The sequence below is a fragment of the Coregonus clupeaformis genome, chromosome 12, assembly GCF_020615455.1.
Source record: "Coregonus clupeaformis isolate EN_2021a chromosome 12, ASM2061545v1, whole genome shotgun sequence".
Lineage (NCBI taxonomy): Eukaryota > Metazoa > Chordata > Actinopteri > Salmoniformes > Salmonidae > Coregonus > Coregonus clupeaformis.
In genome coordinates, this window is record NC_059203.1 from 14,510,368 (window position 1) to 14,530,057 (window position 19,690).

Consider the following 19,690-nt stretch of genomic DNA (forward strand, 5'->3'; position numbering starts at 1 on the left):
AGCGGTACCGGAGTGCCAAGTCTAGGTCCAAAAGACTTCTCAACAGCTTCTACCCCCCAAGCCATAAGACTCCTGAACAGCTAATCATGGCTACCCGGACTATTTGCACTGCCCCCCACCCCATCCTTTTACGCTGCTGCTACTCTGTTAATTATTTATGCATAGTCACTTTAACTCTACCCACATGTACATATTACCTCAACTACCTCAACTAGCTCGGTGCCCCCGCACATTGACTCTGCACCGGTACCCCCCTGTATATATAGCCTCCCTACTGTTATTTTATTTTACTTCTGCTCTTTTTTTTCTCAACACTTTTTTTGTTGTTGTTTTATTTTTACTTTTTTGTTAAAAATAAATGCACTGTTGGTTAAGGGCTGTAAGTAAGCATTTCACTGTGATGTCTGCACCTGTTGTATTCTGCACATGTGACCAATAAAATTTGATTTGATTTGATTTGATTTGAAAGTTCCAGAAAATGATGTCATGGCTTTAGAAGCTTCTGATAGGCTAATTGACATAATTTGAGTCAATTGGAGGTGTACCTGTGGATGTATTTCAAGATATAAACACAAGCAAATTCGCTGCACCTGCGATAACATCCGCAAATCTGTATACACGAGACCAATAAACTTTGATTTGATAAAACAATTTGGTGATTATCCTATAATTAGCCTGTTACTGCTCTGTGTGACCTGAATTGTCGGTGATGATTCTAAGCACCGGTGTCACAACCACACCTCATCCCTTCATCCTGTAGCTAAAGAGTGATGTTAAGGAAGGCAGTGAAGGCTTGGAGATCTGATGTTAAGGAAGGCAGTGAAGGCTTGGAGATCTGATGTTAAGGAAGGCAGTGAAGGCTTGGAGATCTGATGTTAAGGAAGGCAGTGAAGGCTTGGAGATCGACAGTATAAATGCATCAACACACAATGAAATACACTGTTTGGGTTGAAATGGTAGGAAAGATATCAATTATGGCTTGAACATGAATAATAAAAATATAAGTAGGTGTCTAGGATACTACATAATATAAATAAATATTCACAAACACAGTTTAAATATGGGGGAAATGTATCTGTGTTTGAGACAGTGCATTAATGTCACTGGTTTTGGCTGTTCTCTCACGTTTCTGACACCTTTCTATCGGAAGAGCTTCCTTTTCCTTGCCTTGTTTTGTCGGCAGTCATTTTATGTGCATTTTTTTTTTGTCCGGCATGCTTTTATCGTCCTTCCCTTTAAGACGGATGAAACGTTGTTACATATCTCGGTGAATAGCGCTTGATAACATCTCTAGGTGAAGAGTCAGCTGATAGAAATGTAGGCTATCGGTGAAGATTACTCTGACATTTTCATATAAAGACCTTGATTGAGCAGCGTCGGCGGAAGGAAGAGAAGAGAGGGAGAGAACGAGAGGAGTGTGTCATTGTAACAACCGAAGTCTAGCCTACAGTACGGTAACGTAACTGATTGTAGCCATTGATTGCATGCATTTGATACAGTGTAGCCAGATTCTATGGCCGGCCAGGAAAAACTAGCCTATTCACCTGAAAGTTCACATTTAAAGATGGTCAATTAGCCTACTGATGAGGATATTAGTGAGATCAATTGTGACGATCGTGGGTGTTTTTCTTCTGTCAGGCTATTGGATATTTTCCTGTATCTGCTTTTTAAAGTGTGTGTGTGTGTGTGTGTGTGTGTGTGTGTGTGTGTGTGTGTGTGTGTGTAGCTGATATGTATTAAAAACAGGAAGGAAGATAATTATTTTGTTTTAATAGCTTTTGGTGACAAATTGTGAGGCTATGCATATACAGTGGGGAGAACAAGTATTTGATACACTGCCGATTTTGCAGGTTTTCCTACTTACAAAGCATGTAGAGGTCTGTAATTTTTATCATAGGTACACTTCAACTGTGAGAAACGGTATCTAAAACAAAAATCCAGAAAATCACATTGCATGATTTTTAAGTAATTAATTTGCATTTTATTGCATGACATAAGTATTTGATACATCAGAAAAGCAGAACTTAATATTTGGTACAGAAACCTTTGTTTGCAATTACAGAGATCATACGTTTCCTGTAGGTCTTGACCAGATTTGCACACACTGCAGCAGGGATTTTGGCCCACTCCTCCATACAGACCTTCTCCAGATCCTTCAGGTTTCGGGGGCTGTCGCTGGGCAATACGGACTTTCAGCTCCCTCCAAAGATTTTCTATTGGGTTCCAGGTCTGGAGACTGGCTAGGCCACTCCAGGACCTTGAGATGCTTCTTACGGAGCCACTCCTTAGTTGCCCTGGCTGTGTGTTTCGGGTCGTTGTCATGCTGGAAGACCCAGCCACGACCCATCTTCAATGTTCTTACTGTATCTCGCGATACATGGCCCCATCCATCCTCCCCTCAATACGGTGCAGTCGTCCTGTCCCCTTTGCAGAAAAGCATCCCCAAAGAATGATGTTTCCACCGCCATGCTTCACGGTTGGGATGGTGTTCTTGGGGTTGTACTCATCCTTCTTCTTCCTCCAAACACGGCGAGTGGAGTTTAGACCAAAAAGCTCAATTGTTGTCTCATCAGACCACATGACCTTCTCCCATTCCTCCTCTGGATCATCCAGAGGGTCATTGGCAAACTTCAGACGGGCCTGGACATGCGCTGGCTTGAGCAGGGGGACCTTGCGTGCGCTGCAGGATTTTAATCCATGACGGCGTAGTGTGTTACTAATGGTTTTCTTTGAGACTGTGGTCCCAGCTCTCTTCAGGTCATTGACCAGGTCCTGCCGTATAGTTCTGGGCTGATCCCTCACCTTCCTCATGATCATTGATGCCCCACGAGGTGAGATCTTGCATGGAGCCCCAGACCGAGGGTGATTGACCGTCATCTTGAACTTCTTCCATTTTCTAATAATTGCGTCAACAGTTGTTGCCTTCTCACCAAGCTGCTTGCCTATTGTCCTGTAGCCCATCCCAGCCTTGTGCAGGTCTACACTTTTATCCCTGATGTCCTTACACAGCTCTCTGGTCTTGGCCATTGTGGAGAGGTTGGAATCTGTTTGATTGAGTGTGTGGACAGGTGTCTTTTATACAGGTAACGAGTTCAAACAGGTGCAGTTAATACAGGTAATGAGTGGAGAACAGGAGGGCTTCTTAAAGAAAAAACTAACCGGTCTGTGAGAGCCGGAATTCTTACTGGTTGGTAGGTGATCAAATACTTATGTCATGCAATAAAATGCAAATTAATTACTTAAAAATCATACAATGTGATTTTCTGGAATTTTGTTTTAGATTCCGTCTCTCACAGTTGAAGTGTACCTATGATAAAAATTACAGACCTCTACATGCTTTGTAAGTAGGAAAACCTGCAAAATCAGCAGTGTATCAAATACTTGTTCTCCCCACTGTATAATATGTTCATAGTGTGTTCTGAAACATGGGCCGACAGATGTTCCTATGCAGTACAGTACACAGTCGACTCCCTTAGGGGATTGGCTGAATACACTGCGGTTTCCTGAATGGGGAATGACTGCAGTTTCCCATTGTTGTCATTTAGCTCATAATGGTCTGCTCTGAGCTGACCCTTTACATAACTAAACTCAAATGGCACCCTATTATATATTTGGGATGCACCCGAGGTCATGGGGAGTCCAGTATGAGATCAACTACTGTGTGCTGTAGAATCTTTGCTCTAATTCTTTCATTTCACCTGAAGACCCACCGCTACAGCGTGTGTGTGTGTGTGTGGGGGGTGGAAAAGGACTAGGGTGGACTGTAAGCTAGGTTCAGGACTGTTGATGCCACCATGGACTGTAAGCTAGGTTCAGGACTGTTGATGCCATCATGGACTGTAAGCTAGGTTCAGGACTGTTGCTGCCACCATGGACTGTAAGCTAGGTTCAGGACTGTTGATGCCACCATGGACTGTAAGCTAGGTTCAGGACTGTTGCTGCCACCATGGACTGTAAGCTAGGTTCAGGACTGTTGCTGCCACCATGGACTGTAAGCTAGGTTCAGGACTGTTGATGCCACCATGGACTGTAAGCTAGAAGCTAGGTTCAGGACTGTTGATGCCACCATGGACTGTAAGCTAGGTTCAGGACTGTTGCTGCCACCATGGACTGTAAGCTAGGTTCAGGACTGTTGCTGCCACCATGGGACTGTAAGCTAGGTTCAGGACTGTTGATGCCACCATGGACTTTAAGCTAGGTTCAGGACTGTTGCTGCCACCATGGACTGTAAGCTAGGTTCAGGACTGTTGCTGCCACCATGGACTGTAAGCTAGGTTCAGTACTGTTGATGCCACCATGGACTGTAAGCTAGGTTCAGGACTGTTGATGCCACCATGGACTGTAAGCTAGGTTCAGGACTGTTGATGCCACCATGGACTGTAAGCTAGGTTCAGGACTGTTGCTGCCACCATGGACTGTAAGCTAGGTTCAGGACTGTTGCTGCCACCATGGACTGTAAGCTAGGTTCAGGACTGTTGATGCCACCATGGACTGTAAGCTAGGTTCAGGACTGTTGCTGCCACCATGGACTGTAAGCTAGGTTCAGGACTGTTGCTGCCACCATGGACTGTAAATTAGGTTCAGTACTGTTGATGCCACCATGGACTGTAAGCTAGGTTCAGGACTGTTGATGCCACCATGGACTGTAAGCTAGGTTCAGGACTGTTGATGCCACCATGGACTGTAAGCTAGGTTCAGGACTGTTGATGCCACCATGGACTGTAAGCTAGGTTCAGGACTGTTGATGCCACCATGGTGCATCGGTCAGAATGCAAATCAGGAGATGGAGCAGGAATCCAGGTTTAGGGGTATCACACACACAGGTGAACACAGGAACGAACAGAGGCACATTGGGGGTTTGGAACGGATGTTTTGTAGGGCTTGTAAGGCCGGTAGGAAAGTTAGGAAGGATGTGGTGGTCTGGGCTTAACATCAAACTGAGGAGACTGCCAGGACTAAAGATAACTAAGGAGTAGTTAGCATATCATTATCAATCTGATGACATGGTATAAGGATAAACAGAATATTTACATCTCCAGCTGTATGAGAATATGAGGCCCTTAAAGGGGAACTGCACCCGCTGATTTGGCCTCATTTTTTGGCTTGCTCCTGACAGAAGCCAAATGTGAGTTGGCTTGGGGGTGTGGTTTTGATGAATAAATAGCCTAATGCATGGCTGGCTACAACTGCCTGCATTTACTCCAGACACATTTAGATGAAGGTTGGATCATTCACTTGACCCATATATGGGTTCACTTTAGAGAGGAGCAAAACTTCTCTCCCGACACTTAAGCCACAACATTTGTACAATCAAAATAAACTATCTACATTTGTCATTTTATTTTCTAATGATCTGTCAGTCGGTGAACATGCCTGGGCCAGAATAAATAATAAACACAAGCAGACAAAGGAGACCTTCTAAACAACGCCAAGTAGTCCGACTAAACCAACCATACGGCCTCAGCCAAGTAGAGACTAAAACAACCATATGGCCTCAGCCAAGTAGACCAACTAAAACAACCATACGGCCTCAGCCAAGTAGAGACTAAAACAACCATATGGCCTCAGCCAAGTAGAGACTAAAACAACCATATGGCCTCAGCCAAGTAGAGACTAAAACAACCATATGGCCTCAGCCAAGTAGACAGACTAAAACAACCATATGGCCTCAGCCAAGTAGACCGACTAAACCAACCATATGGCCTCAGCCAAGTAGACCGACTAAAACAACCATATGGCCTCAGCCAAGTAGACAGACTAAAACAACCATATGGCCTCAGCCAAGTAGACCAACTAAAAACAACCATATGGCCTCAGCCAAGTAGACCCGACTAAAACAACCATACGGCCTCAGCCAAGTAGAGACTAAAACAACCATATGGCCTCAGCCAAGTAGACCAACTAAAACAACCATACGGCCTCAGCCAAGTAGAGACTAAAACAACCATATGGCCTCAGCCAAGTAGACCGACTAAAACAACCATATGGCCTCAGCCAAGTAGACCAACTAAAACAACCATATGGCCTCAGCCAAGTAGAGACTAAAACAACCATACGGCCTCAGCCAAGTAGAGACTAAAACAACCATACGGCCTCAGCCAAGTAGACAGACTAAAACAACCATATGGCCTCAGCCAAGTAGACCACTAAAACAACCATATGGCCTCAGCCAAGTAGACCGACTAAACCAACCATACGGCCTCAGCCAAGTAGACCGACTAAAACAACCATATGGCCTCAGCCAAGTAGACCGACTAAAACAACCATACGGCCTCAGCCAAGTAGACCGACTAAAACAACCATATGGCCTCAGCCAAGTAGACCGACTAAAACAACCATATGGCCTCAGCCAAGTAGACCAACTAAAACAACCATATGGCCTCAGCCAAGTAGAGACTAAAACAACCATACGGCCTCAGCCAAGTAGAGACTAAAACAACCATACGGCCTCAGCCAAGTAGACCGACTAAAACAACCATATGGCCTCAGCCAAGTAGAGACTAAAACAACCATATGGCCTCAGCCAAGTAGACCGACTAAACCAACCATATGGCCTCAGCCAAGTAGACCGACTAAAACAACCATATGGCCTCAGCCAAGTAGACCGACTAAAACAACCATACGGCCTCAGCCAAGTAGACCGACTAAAACAACCATATGGCCTCAGCCAAGTAGACCGACTAAAACAACCATATGGCCTCAGCCAAGTAGACCGACTAAAACAACCATATGGCCTCAGCCAAGTAGAGACTAAAACAACCATACGGCCTCAGCCAAGTAGAGACTAAAACAACCATATGGCCTCAGCCAAGTAGACAGACTAAAACAACCATATGGCCTCAGCCAAGTAGACCGACTAAAACAACCATATGGCCTCAGCCAAGTAGACCGACTAAAACAACCATATGGCCTCAGCCAAGTAGAGACTAAAACAACCATACGGCCTCAGCCAAGTAGACCGACTAAAACAACCATATGGCCTCAGCCAAGTAGACCGACTAAAACAACCATATGGCCTCAGCCAAGTAGACAACTAAAACAACCATATGGCCTCAGCCAAGTAGAGACTAAAACAACCATATGGCCTCAGCCAAGTAGAGACTAAAACAACCATATGGCCTCAGCCAAGTAGAGACTAAAACAACCATATGGCCTCAGCCAAGTAGACAGACTAAAACAACCATATGGCCTCAGCCAAGTAGACCGACTAAACCAACCATATGGCCTCAGCCAAGTAGAGACTAAAACAACCATACGGCCTCAGCCAAGTAGAGACTAAAACAACCATATGGCCTCAGCCAAGTAGACAGACTAAAACAACCATATGGCCTCAGCCAAGTAGACCGACTAAAACAACCATATGGCCTCAGCCAAGTAGACCGACTAAAACAACCATATGGCCTCAGCCAAGTAGAGACTAAAACAACCATACGGCCTCAGCCAAGTAGACCGACTAAAACAACCATATGGCCTCAGCCAAGTAGACCGACTAAAACAACCATATGGCCTCAGCCAAGTAGACAACTAAAACAACCATATGGCCTCAGCCAAGTAGAGACTAAAACAACCATATGGCCTCAGCCAAGTAGACCGACTAAAACAACCATATGGCCTCAGCCAAGTAGAGACTAAAACAACCATATGGCCTCAGCCAAGTAGACAGACTAAAACAACCATATGGCCTCAGCCAAGTAGACCGACTAAACCAACCATATGGCCTCAGCCAAGTAGACCGACTAAAACAACCATATGGCCTCAGCCAAGTAGACAGACTAAAACAACCATATGGCCTCAGCCAAGTAGACCAACTAAAACAACCATATGGCCTCAGCCAAGTAGACCGACTAAAACAACCATACGGCCTCAGCCAAGTAGAGACTAAAACAACCATATGGCCTCAGCCAAGTAGACCAACTAAAACAACCATACGGCCTCAGCCAAGTAGAGACTAAAACAACCATATGGCCTCAGCCAAGTAGAGACTAAAACAACCATATGGCCTCAGCCTAGTAGAGACTAAAACAACCATATGGCCTCAGCCAAGTAGAGACTAAAACAACCATATGGCCTCAGCCAAGTAGAGACTAAAACAACCATATGGCCTCAGCCAAGTAGACAGACTAAAACAACCATATGGCCTCAGCCAAGTAGACCAACTAAAACAACCATATGGCCTCAGCCAAGTAGACAGACTAAACCAACCATACGGCCTCAGCCAAGTAGAGACTAAAACAACCATATGGCCTCAGCCAAGTAGACCGACTAAAACAACCATACGGCCTCAGCCAAGTAGAGACTAAAACAACCATATGGCCTCAGCCAAGTAGACCGACTAAAACAACCATATGGCCTCAGCCAAGTAGACCAACTAAAACAACCATATGGCCTCAGCCAAGTAGAGACTAAAACAACCATACGGCCTCAGCCAAGTAGAGACTAAAACAACCATATGGCCTCAGCCAAGTAGAGACTAAAACAACCATACGGCCTCAGCCAAGTAGACCGACTAAAACAACCATATGGCCTCAGCCAAGTAGAGACTAAAACAACCATATGGCCTCAGCCAAGTAGACCGACTAAACCAACCATATGGCCTCAGCCAAGTAGACCAACTAAAACAACCATATGGCCTCAGCCAAGTAGACCGACTAAAACAACCATACGGCCTCAGCCAAGTAGAGACTAAAACAACCATATGGCCTCAGCCAAGTAGACCGACTAAAACAACCATATGGCCTCAGCCAAGTAGACCAACTAAAACAACCATATGGCCTCAGCCAAGTAGACCGACTAAAACAACCATACGGCCTCAGCCAAGTAGACCGACTAAAACAACCATATGGCCTCAGCCAAGTAGACCGACTAAAACAACCATATGGCCTCAGCCAAGTAGACAACTAAAACAACCATATGGCCTCAGCCAAGTAGAGACTAAAACAACCATACGGCCTCAGCCAAGTAGAGACTAAAACAACCATACGGCCTCAGCCAAGTAGAGACTAAAACAACCATATGGCCTCAGCCAAGTAGAGACTAAAACAACCATATGGCCTCAGCCAAGTAGACCGACTAAACCAACCATATGGCCTCAGCCAAGTAGAGACTAAAACAACCATATGGCCTCAGCCAAGTACATTTACATTTACATTTTAGTCATTTAGTAGACGCTCTTATCCAGAGCGACTTACAGGAGCAATTAGGGTTAAGTGCCTTGCTCAAGGGCACATTAACGTCATTTAGCAGACGCTCTTAGCCAGAGCGACTCACAAATTGGTGCGTTCACCCTATAGCCAGTGGGATAACCACTTTACAATTTGGGGGGGGGGGGTTAGAAGGATTACTTTATCCTATCCCAGGTATTCCTTAAAGAGGTGGGGTTTCAAATGTCTCCGGAAGGTGGTGAGTGACTCCGCTGTCCTGGCGTCGTGAGGGAGCTTGTTCCACCATTGGGGTGCCAGAGCAGCGAACAGTTTTGACTGGGCTGAGCGGGAGCTATGCTTCCGCAGAGGAAGGGGAGCCAGCAGGCCAGAGGTGGATGAACGCAAGTAGAGACTAAAACAACCATATGGCCTCAGCCAAGTAGACCGACTAAAACAACCATAAGGCCTCAGCCAAGTAGACCGACTAAAACAACCATAAGGCCTCAGCCAAGTAGACCGACTAAAACAACCATATGGCCTCAGCCAAGTAGAGACTAAAACAACCATATGGCCTCAGCCAAGTAGAGACTAAAACAACCATAAGGCCTCAGCCAAGTAGAGACTAAAACAACCATATGGCCTCAGCCAAGTAGAGACTAAAACAACCATATGGCCTCAGCCAAGTAGAGACTAAAACAACCATAAGGCCTCAGCCAAGTAGAGACTAAAACAACCATATGGCCTCAGCCAAGTAGACCGACTAAACCAACCATATGGCCTCAGCCAAGTAGAGACTAAAACAACCATATGGCCTCAGCCAAGTAGAGACTAAAACAACCATAAGGCCTCAGCCAAGTAGAGACTAAAACAACCATATGGCCTCAGCCAAGGAGACCGACTAAAACAACCATATGGCCTCAGCCAAGTAGAGACTAAAACAACCATATGGCCTCAGCCAAGTAGAGACTAAAACAACCATATGGCCTCAGCCAAGTAGAGACTAAAACAACCATATGGCCTCAGCCAAGTAGAGACTAAAACAACCATATGGCCTCAGCCAAGTAGACCGACTAAACCAACCATACGGCCTCAGCCAAGTAGACCGACTAAACCAACCATATGGCCTCAGCCAAGTAGAGACTAAAACAACCATACGGCCTCAGCCAAGTAGACAGGAAATAATTAGATTTAACAACGATGACTAGCTACGGATTGTGATTCATACATGATGTTTGGAGAAGGGGAGACTTGTGCCCTGAGATGAGTGACTGAATCAGAGCCGCGCCCTCTGTCTGGGGGAGGAATGAGAGCAGACGGAGAGGGGCTTCTTCTAATCCAATCGCTGTGCAGTTTAACCGATACCCCGCCCGTTTCTTTACAGACTGAAGAACTAGCCAATAGTTGTTAGGAGCACACCGCGCTTTACACTGTTTGAGTGAAAGAGATGCGTGCTGGCTCATGTTGCAGGTGTTAATATGTTTAACTGGCTCATGTTGCAGGTGTTGATATGTTTAACCGTGTCATGTTGCAGGTGTTGATATGTTTAACTGGCTCATGTTGCAGGTGTTGATATGTTTAACTGGCTCATGTTGCAGGTGTTGATATGTTTAACTGGCTCATGTTGCAGGTGACTGCAGCGCTACAACCATGGACGTAGACGTGGTGAACATGTTTGTCTTGGCGGGAGGAACTCTAGCCCTCCCCATCCTGGCCTTCTTCGCCTCATTCTACATGTGGCCTGCAGCTATCATCCATGTCTACAACTGGTAACAACTGCACTTTCATTAGGGACTCAACCTTATTCATAATAAGGGTTACATGGAGAAAATCGGACTTTTCAGAAATGAAAACGGATATTTATATATTTTACCTAAACTCTGAACGCTAGAAAAAAAAAGTTAACAAGTGACCCTCCCCTGTACCCCAAATAATAATTCAAACACAAAGTGGATAGCAGAGAACATATCTACCGTTTACCATCACTCCTAGGACAGACCAGGGCCTTAGATATGCTGTTTTACAAACTGTTCTTCATCCTGTCAGCATTACATGGCAACGCAGGAATGTTGATAGGCTCAGGTCTGAGGGTCAGGAGGTCGTGGGTTCACAGACCACCGTGGACAAGAGCAGGAGTGGAAAGATGTCCTTTATTGTAAAAGCAATTCATGAGTCTATAATTGTATTTGTAGGTTCCGAGGAATTTTTTTTGCCTTTTATTTACAACGTCACGCAATTCTACGTCATTTGACAATATTAGCTTAATCTTTTTTACTACCACACAAATTACCGAAATTACAGGCTAAGAATGGACAGAGAGATGGTATTGGTATTTTATTAGGATCCCCATTAGCAGCAGCTACTCTTCCTGGGGTCCTCACAAAACATGAAACATGACATAATACAGAACATTAATAGACAAGAACAGCTCAAGGACAGAAATACATCCATTTAGGCCTGTGTGTTCATTTTATCATATTTATCCAATGCCAAATCAGTGTGTCTTGTTTGCATCGAAACTGTGCCTGTTTGCAAATAATTAAATCTGAGACGTCTCTAGGAATCTGAGCATGGTGCTTTCAGAAGTTAGGCCTACCTTTCCAACCCAGACAGAGTAGAGCCTACCAACGCAGAAAAATGGAAGCTTTAACTGCTGGCTACTCTTCTTCTGTGGCTTAACCCAACGAGAGAAGGTCACAAGTGTTTCCCTAAAAGCTGTCTGAGTTTAAACATGTATAATTAGATTACTTCCCAAGCAAAGTCAATTTTCTGTCGTCTCGGCTATAGAAGGTTGTAGCTCCGCCTCTGAATGTCAAAGAAACGAAACAACGATAACCCCATATGCATCGGAGTCATGTCTTTCCTGGGTATTTTCTACAGCTTGTTTCTAGCATAAAGCAGTGCGGACGAAAGCGTTGTTATAGATCACTTTATATAATCGGATCTGTTTTATTTTCTTCAAAATCTTAAACTAACAAATGGTAGGCCTGTGCTTTTTGCCATTTTCTTTAATAAAAGGTAGGCCTATGCCATACCCTCTCATATCCCCTCAATTCGAGTCCTGGTTGTAACTTAACAGCCCTTCACTGACACAGAGGTAGGCTATTTAAATAGTGCAGGGTGGGTGGAGGAATTGACCGACACCTCTATGGATATAGCAGCCTTTAGCCTAACAGGAAGGCCTACCTCTTATTTCTTAAATAGGAAGAAATAGGCTGCAACACAAAGCCCTCTTGCTGTTAGTGATTCAAATGAAGACGTTGAAATCAGTGATGCCTACTAGAATTTGCCTACTTTCAGCACCATGAGCTGTCCATTTCCGATGGATTGTGCCACGGCTGCTGCTTCAAGTTTCAGCACCACAACGTAAAGTTAATAGAATCTGGCTTATTGTGAGGTCAATAACTCTGATAAATACATCATGGGCAAGAAACATATTGTTTTTAATCAAATCTATTATAGTAGTAGCAAGATATCAAAGTTGACCTCCGTTCCTCCTTCTCACCTTCGCGCTCTCCTTCTCAAACTGAACAGAACATATAGGCTATAGGCTAGTCCGGCCATTTTTGGGGACTTTTTTTGACCCAATAAAATAAAATAAACGAAGAATCCCTTGACTCTCCTCCTGAACTGCCTCTGTAGGTCTACAGCAGTGTGTAATGCAGACTAGGGCTGTTATGGTGACCGTTTTACCGCCACGCCGGCGGTCACCAGTCATGAAGGCAGTCAAATTCCACGTGACCGTTTAGTCACGGTAACTAGGCTTCTCCAAGCTCTGATGCTGCTGGTCATTAGTATCCTACCAAACTTGTTAACTGCCTGGTACTCCGCACTCTATTGTCCCTCTAATTACTGACAATGCAAATACCCATGAGCTAATGTTGCGCAACGTTTCTATAGGCTGTGCAATTGCGTGAGAAAACAGAGTGATGGCCTCTATTAAAAAGAGGAGGATCCCATCAGCTTTCTATAGGCTAGGCCTACTATATTTATTTCTCAACTTTCCTAATATTAAGCACATTGCTTCTCTTTACAACAGGAGTATAGCCTACCTGGCTGGCATGAAAATGAACCACGGGAAAAGCGTCCTCCATTCGCCACCGGTTTCGAGACCGGTGCATGATAATGGTCCATTCTAAATCAATACAAATTTCACACACATATTATTTAGTATATGTAAAGACAAGATTAAATCAAGAATAGTCTGATGGGTGACTATCAGCCTATCACTTGTGAATTATATATTATCACTTGTGAATGATGCCCAGCGTAAGAAACAATGCCTTTTTCTCATGTTGCCTAGCCCATAGGCCTATATGTTTTAATAAGGTTTGTATCACAACTAAAGTGGCCAAATAACGTTTTAAAATTAAGCACATGAATCCGCTTTACAAGGGGTTTAGAGCCTAACCGGCATACATAAGCAGCGCGTGAGTTTCAAGTTTGGGGAAGATACATTTCACCATAGAAATGCACCTTTATAATAAAAGCATTACATGCATAATCGCATTTGCGGTCACTTTTGATAATGGTGTTTTCCCACTAATGGAACATTCGCGCTTATAGCCTACTGCCGTGTGAGCATTGCTGTGCTTATAATGTGAAGAAATAGCCTAATAGTTTATCAACATTTTAAGCTAAACGTTCTGATCTGTTGTGTCAGTCACATTGCGAAAAAATAAGAGAAATGGTTGTATTAATTTGGGATCTATCGCATCCCACAACTGTCCCAGACTATGTTTGGAATATTTATTTATCTCACAGAATAGAATAGGTTGACTTTTGTACTATGGGGGATAGTAGATTGACATAGGCTAGTGATTTTGCTGTTCGTCAGGCCAACTCATCTTGTTGGCTGACGAAAAGTAAATGTGGACAGTTTTTCCAATATCTTCAATATGCACCTTGGAATTGGATAAGGACGCGCACAGTTGCGTCCCCGATGGGTCTGTCTTCACGTGTAGCCTGTGAGAAAGACCCGATCACGTGACGGAGAGCCGTGTGAGTGAGAGGCTCTTTGGAGCTCGATGGAGAGCAGGGCACGACAAAGTGATGGATTATTTAGCATTTGGCATTACAGCCACAAAGGGGATGCCGGCGGGAAATTCTAGGCATTATCAAGTGCTTGTCAAATTGTGAATGAGAGACTGATGAAGTGTGTACAGCCTGCGCAAAAAAACAAAGCAGAGCTCACGCCTTTCAAGTGACTTTTTTCAAATCATCATTAGAATCGCATCATGCAGCCTTAAAATCTATTAAAAATCAAAACATATAGCCCAATGTTTGTAGAACAACTAAAGTTACATTAATAACTCTAAATTAAGCATTTAGGAGTACCTATTTCTTTGTTAACCGCTCAACACAGAATAGCCGCATGTTCCCACTCCCTCAAACCGTTTGGAGAAAATATCCTTTCTATTTTATTCAGCTTTGTTCAATTGTATTCTTCATACTATAAAATAATATAAAATAATGCCATGGAATTTGGCATAACCACATCAGGACCTAACATAAGGACAACTCAGAGTATGCTATTCTGTTCTTCTGAAATAGACAACATTTTCTTCATATCATGCTTCTTTAGACCTGTCTAAAATAAATAATGGATTTATTGTGAAGGTGTAGGCTATATTACATGGATTTAGTAGACTTTTTAACATGTAGATGTTCCAAAGGTCTGCATCAGTGGCTGTGTGTGGAAGCCAGGAGATGCTAAATGTGTTTATGTTAATTAACGGACAATTACCGTGAGACCGACAGATATTTGCATGCCGATCACCGGCTGATGAAATTTGGTGACCGCCACAGACCTAATGCAGCCTAGTTGTATTTACACCGTCCCAGCAGCTATCTTAGAAATAGAACTTTGCTCTGTGCTTCTCCCAGCATGCACTTCGTAGCCTATAGCCTATGGATCATTTGACTGAGAACACACTAAATAGCCTATAGACACTTGATATTGCGCGCCCAGCGGAGCATCAGATGAGGGGTGGCATCTGGCACACATCCATATATAGCCTGATAAGCTACTAATTCTAACACACTGAGAAATATTGACATTTCATCAATTACAAATGACATAACCCTCCCCTGGACTAGATAAAATAAATACTAAACCCTCTGCTTGACTGAAATTGAAAAAGCATGACCCTCCCCCATTTTCCTCCAGGTACCCATTATGTAAATGTCGATCCATCCCTAACATTCTGATTCTGTACAGAACGACCGGCGTCTATTCTTTCTGTTTTAGTTGTTGTCATAGTACCCAGGGGTGGAATTGGGGGGACAACAGATTTCCCAAAGTGAAATCATTTTGACATGGGTGGAATTTTATGTGTTTGTTACATATAATTTTTTACATTGGGGAGTTCCCATAGTGATTTGTTTCCTATTTCCACCCTTGACAATACTCAAACATGACCTTTGCCCTATTTCTAATCTAGTGGAGTAAAGGCCACCCAGAGCAGGGATCAACACAGTACAGTAGGATTATCTGAAGGCCATACAAAAGAGTACAGATGCCGTATCTTAATTTGATCCTCCCTGTTGTAGGAATTTTCCTGCACAGCAGGAAATGCAAGATTGTACTGTGTTTGAGGTTTAAAAAGCCTGATAAAGCTAGTAATTTCCACACAAAAAATATCTGACTTGATTTGACCTAATGAAAAATGTATCAACTCCTACAAAAATGTCCATTCATTATAATCCTCATAATAATTCACAAAACTGGGTCAAATTAAGTTAGGGCATCTGTACAGCAGAATTACCTTCTGCCACCTGACCTGTGGACTGACTAGACAGAACGGAGAGGCCCACTAGCTGTCCTCATCCATACGATCCTGTCACTAAAGGCTGCTTTTGGGACTTGGCTCTGGCTGGGAGTGTTGTGTTGAATCACTCCTCCAAGGTCAATAGTACGGTCTTAGATGAACATTGTTCACACATACACCACGCAGACACTTTTTTCCTTTATTCAGTCTGTCCCGGGGGAAGCAGAATCACCAGAGCTATTTTGGTATTGCAATAGCTTAGTGGGGGGTAGTTTAAAGCTGAACAATCTTTCTGTAAGGAGAGGAGCAAGAAAGAGCTAGCAGGGTGAGGGTGGGGGTGGGGGGGGGGGGTGATTTAAATCTGCAAAGCCTTTCAAAGTCACCGAGTAGCTCTGAGTAGATCAGAAATGATCTTAACCCTCCCCTTTTAGGCCTATAGGCTATTTCACGAGGATGAAACCATCACAGTCAGAAAAGGTGAGGAATTTATTCTGCAATGATCATGGAAATAAAATAAATAATAGGAAATAGATGCCTATTTCTAATTATTTTAGAATGCAAACAATTGCATCTTGTTATTATATTATACAGCTACCTGTCCTTAATCTTCCACCCCCCCCCCTCCTCACTCTCTGCGGAATACTTTGTCAACCACTTTGAAAATGAGGTTGACGACGTCCGCTCCTCATTCACTCAGCCTATTGAGTCCACTGGTCCCACTCACACAGAACTACCCTACGCCTTGAGATCCGGTCTGCCCGACAACCTGCCCGCTTGACCCTGTCCCCTCCTCCCATTCTTCACTTCCCTCATCAACTCATCCCTGACTACTGGCTCCGTTCCCTCTGACTTCAAAATGGCCAGAGTCGCTCCCCCCCTCAAGAAACCAACACTCGACTCCTCTCACATCAAAAACTACAGACCGGTATCTTTTCTTTAATTTCTTTCCAAAACACTTGAGCATGCCGTCTCTGACCAACTCTCTCGCTATCTCTCTCTGAGCGATCTTCTTGACCCTAACCAGTCAGGCTTCAAGACGGGTCACTCAACCGAGACTGCTCTTCTCTGTGTCACAGAGGCTCTCCACACTGCCAAAGCCGACTCTCTCTCCTCTGTTCTCATCCTGCTAGATCTATCCGCTGCCTTCGACACCGTGAACCATCAGATCCTCCTCTCCACCCTCTCAGGGCTGGATGTCTCATGCCCTGCAAATTCTTGGATTGCATCCTACCTGGCAGGCTGCTCCTACCAGGTGACGTGGAGAGGATCATTGTCTACACCACGTACTCTCACTACTGGTGTTCCCCAGGGCTCGGTTCTAGGCCCTCTCCTCTTCTCTCTATACACCAAGTCACTCGGCTCTGTCATATCCTCACACGGTCTCTCCCATCATTGCTATGCGGATGACACTCAACTACTTTTCTCTTTACCCCCCTTCTGACACCCAGGTGGCGACACGCATCTCTGCGTGCCTGGCAGATATCTCAACTTGGACGTCGGCCCTCGACAAGACGGAGCTGCTCTTCCTCCCGGGGAAGGCCTGCCCGCTCCAAGACCTCTCCATCACGGTTGACTACTCTACGGTGTCCCCCTCCCAGAGTGCAAAGAACCTTGGCGTGACCCTGGACAACACCCTGTCGTTCTCTGCAAACATCAAAGCAGTGACTCGCTGCTGCAGGTTCATGTTCTACAACATCCGTAGAGTGCGACCCTACCTCACACAGGAAGCAGCGCAGGTCCTAATCCAGGCACACGTCATCTCCCATCTGGATTACTGTAACTCTCTGTTGGCTGGGCTCCCTGCTTGTGCCATCAAACCCCTGCAACTTACCCAGAATGCTGCAGCCCGCCTGGGGTTCAACCTTCCCAAGTTCACCAATGTCAATCCACTCCTCCGCACACTCCACTGGCTTCCAGTCGAAGCTCGCATCCACTACAAGACCATGGTACTTACCTACGGAACAGCAAGAGGAACTGCCCCTCCCTACCTTCAGGCTATACTCAAACCCTACACCCTGACCCAAGCACTCCGTCCTGCCACCTCTGGTCTCTTGGCCCTCCAACCCCTACGGGAGGGCATCTCCCACTCAGCCCAGTCCAAGCTCTTCTCTCTGTCCTGGCACCCCAATGGTGGAACCAGCTTCCCCCTGAAGCTAGGACAGCAGAGTCCCTGCTCATCTTCCGAAAACATCTGAAACCCTACCTCTTCAAAGAGTATCTTAAATAATCCCACACTGGTCTAATTATGGTTGGGTTTTATCAGACACAAAGCTTGGCTTTAACTCCCTGGTTGGTCTTTATCAGACACAAAGCTTGGCTTTAACTCCTTTGACTTGACCAAGGTCTGAGTTAAACACTTCCTTGTACTCTACAGGATCTTCTATTTTATTCACTTTTCACCAATCTAGGTTTTGCCTCCCATCAGTGCTTGTCCCTTTATCTCTTGACACTAACAAGGCGCTTGTAGCTGTTGCTTTACCACATTCAACATGGACCTTTATTTTCACCCAGTACTTCTAGAGGCTGATCTGTAAACGTTTTCAGTATAATGTTACTAGGCTGAAGTTTTACATCACTAAACTTTGCCCGATATAAACACTCAGAAATGTCAACCTCCATTATGGTATGGTTTCACCCCATTACACTGGACCATTACATGGTATGGTTTCACCCCATTACACTGGACCATTACATGGTTTTTGCTTTCACATCGAAGAGCTCTAATTCAGTTGTATCCTCTGCTGCTGTCCACAGCCAAGACACAGCTCCTAGGCACTCTGCTGCTGTCCACAGCCAAGACACAGCTCCTAGGCACTCTGCTGCTGTCCACAGCCAAGACACAGCTCCTAGGCACTTTGCTGCTGTCCACAGCCAAGACACAGCTCCTAGGCACTCTGCTGCTGTCCACAGCCAAGACACAGCTCCTAGGCACTCTGCTGCTGTCCACAGCCAAGACACAGCTCCTAGGCACTCTGCTGCTGTCCACAGCCAATACACAGCTCCTAGGCACTCTGCTGCTGTCCACAGCCAAGACACAGCTCCTAGGCACTCTGCTGCTGTCCACAGCCAAGACACAGCTCCTAGGCACTCTGCTGCTGTCCACAGCCAAGACACAGCTCCTAGGCACTCTGCTGCTGTCCACAGCCAAGACACAGCTCCTAGGCACTCTGCTGCTGTCCACAGCCAAGACACAGCTCCTAGGCACTCTGCTGCTGTCCACAGCCAAGACACAGCTCCTAGGCACTCTGCTGCTGTCCACAGCCAAGACACAGCTCCTAGGCACTCTGCTGCCGTCCACAGCCAAGACACAGCTCCTAGGCACTCTGCTGCTGTCCACAGCCAAGACACAGCTCCTAGGCACTCTGCTGCTGTCCACAGCCAAGACACAGCTCCTAGGCACTCTGCTGCTGTCCACAGCCAAGACACAGCTCCTAGGCACTCTGCTGCTGTCCACAGCCAAGACACAGCTCCTAGGCACTCTGCTGCTGTCCACAGCCAAGCTTCTTCTCCTTTGTCAATCAAGTTAACTTCTTGTCCGCTCTTTTGAGTGTGATGTCTGGGGCATAGACCTCTTACTGACCCGACTCATGCTTTTCGGCAGAGTCCTTCTTCTTGCAGGCTCTCTCCAGAGGTCCACTTTTCTTGCAGAAACAACACTGGAACTCCTTATAATGGCAGTCCCCAGCTGAACGTCCTCTCCTTCGGTGCCACTCCGCTGAACGTTTTCTCCTTCGGTGCCACTCCGCTACTCGATACAAGCCCTTTATTTCCATTGGGGGGGGT

General features: G+C 45.2%; 1 protein-coding gene across 2 annotated transcripts in view; it reads left to right on the forward strand.

Moving 5' to 3' along the window:
* The first annotated feature begins 1,205 nt into the window (after nucleotides 1–1,205).
* abhd6a (abhydrolase domain containing 6, acylglycerol lipase a) overlaps nucleotides 1,206–19,690 on the forward strand; it is a 48,600-nt gene continuing 30,115 nt past the window's right edge. Inside the window, exons 1-2 of one of the 2 annotated variants that reach the window (XM_041891808.2) lie at nucleotides 1,206–1,454; nucleotides 10,768–10,906. In XM_041891808.2, coding sequence (XP_041747742.2) covers nucleotides 10,788–10,906 — 119 coding nt within the window. In that variant the 5' untranslated portion in view covers nucleotides 1,206–1,454; nucleotides 10,768–10,787. The remainder of the gene's footprint in view (nucleotides 1,455–10,767; nucleotides 10,907–19,690) is intronic. The other variant, XM_041891807.2, reaches the window with a different exon arrangement.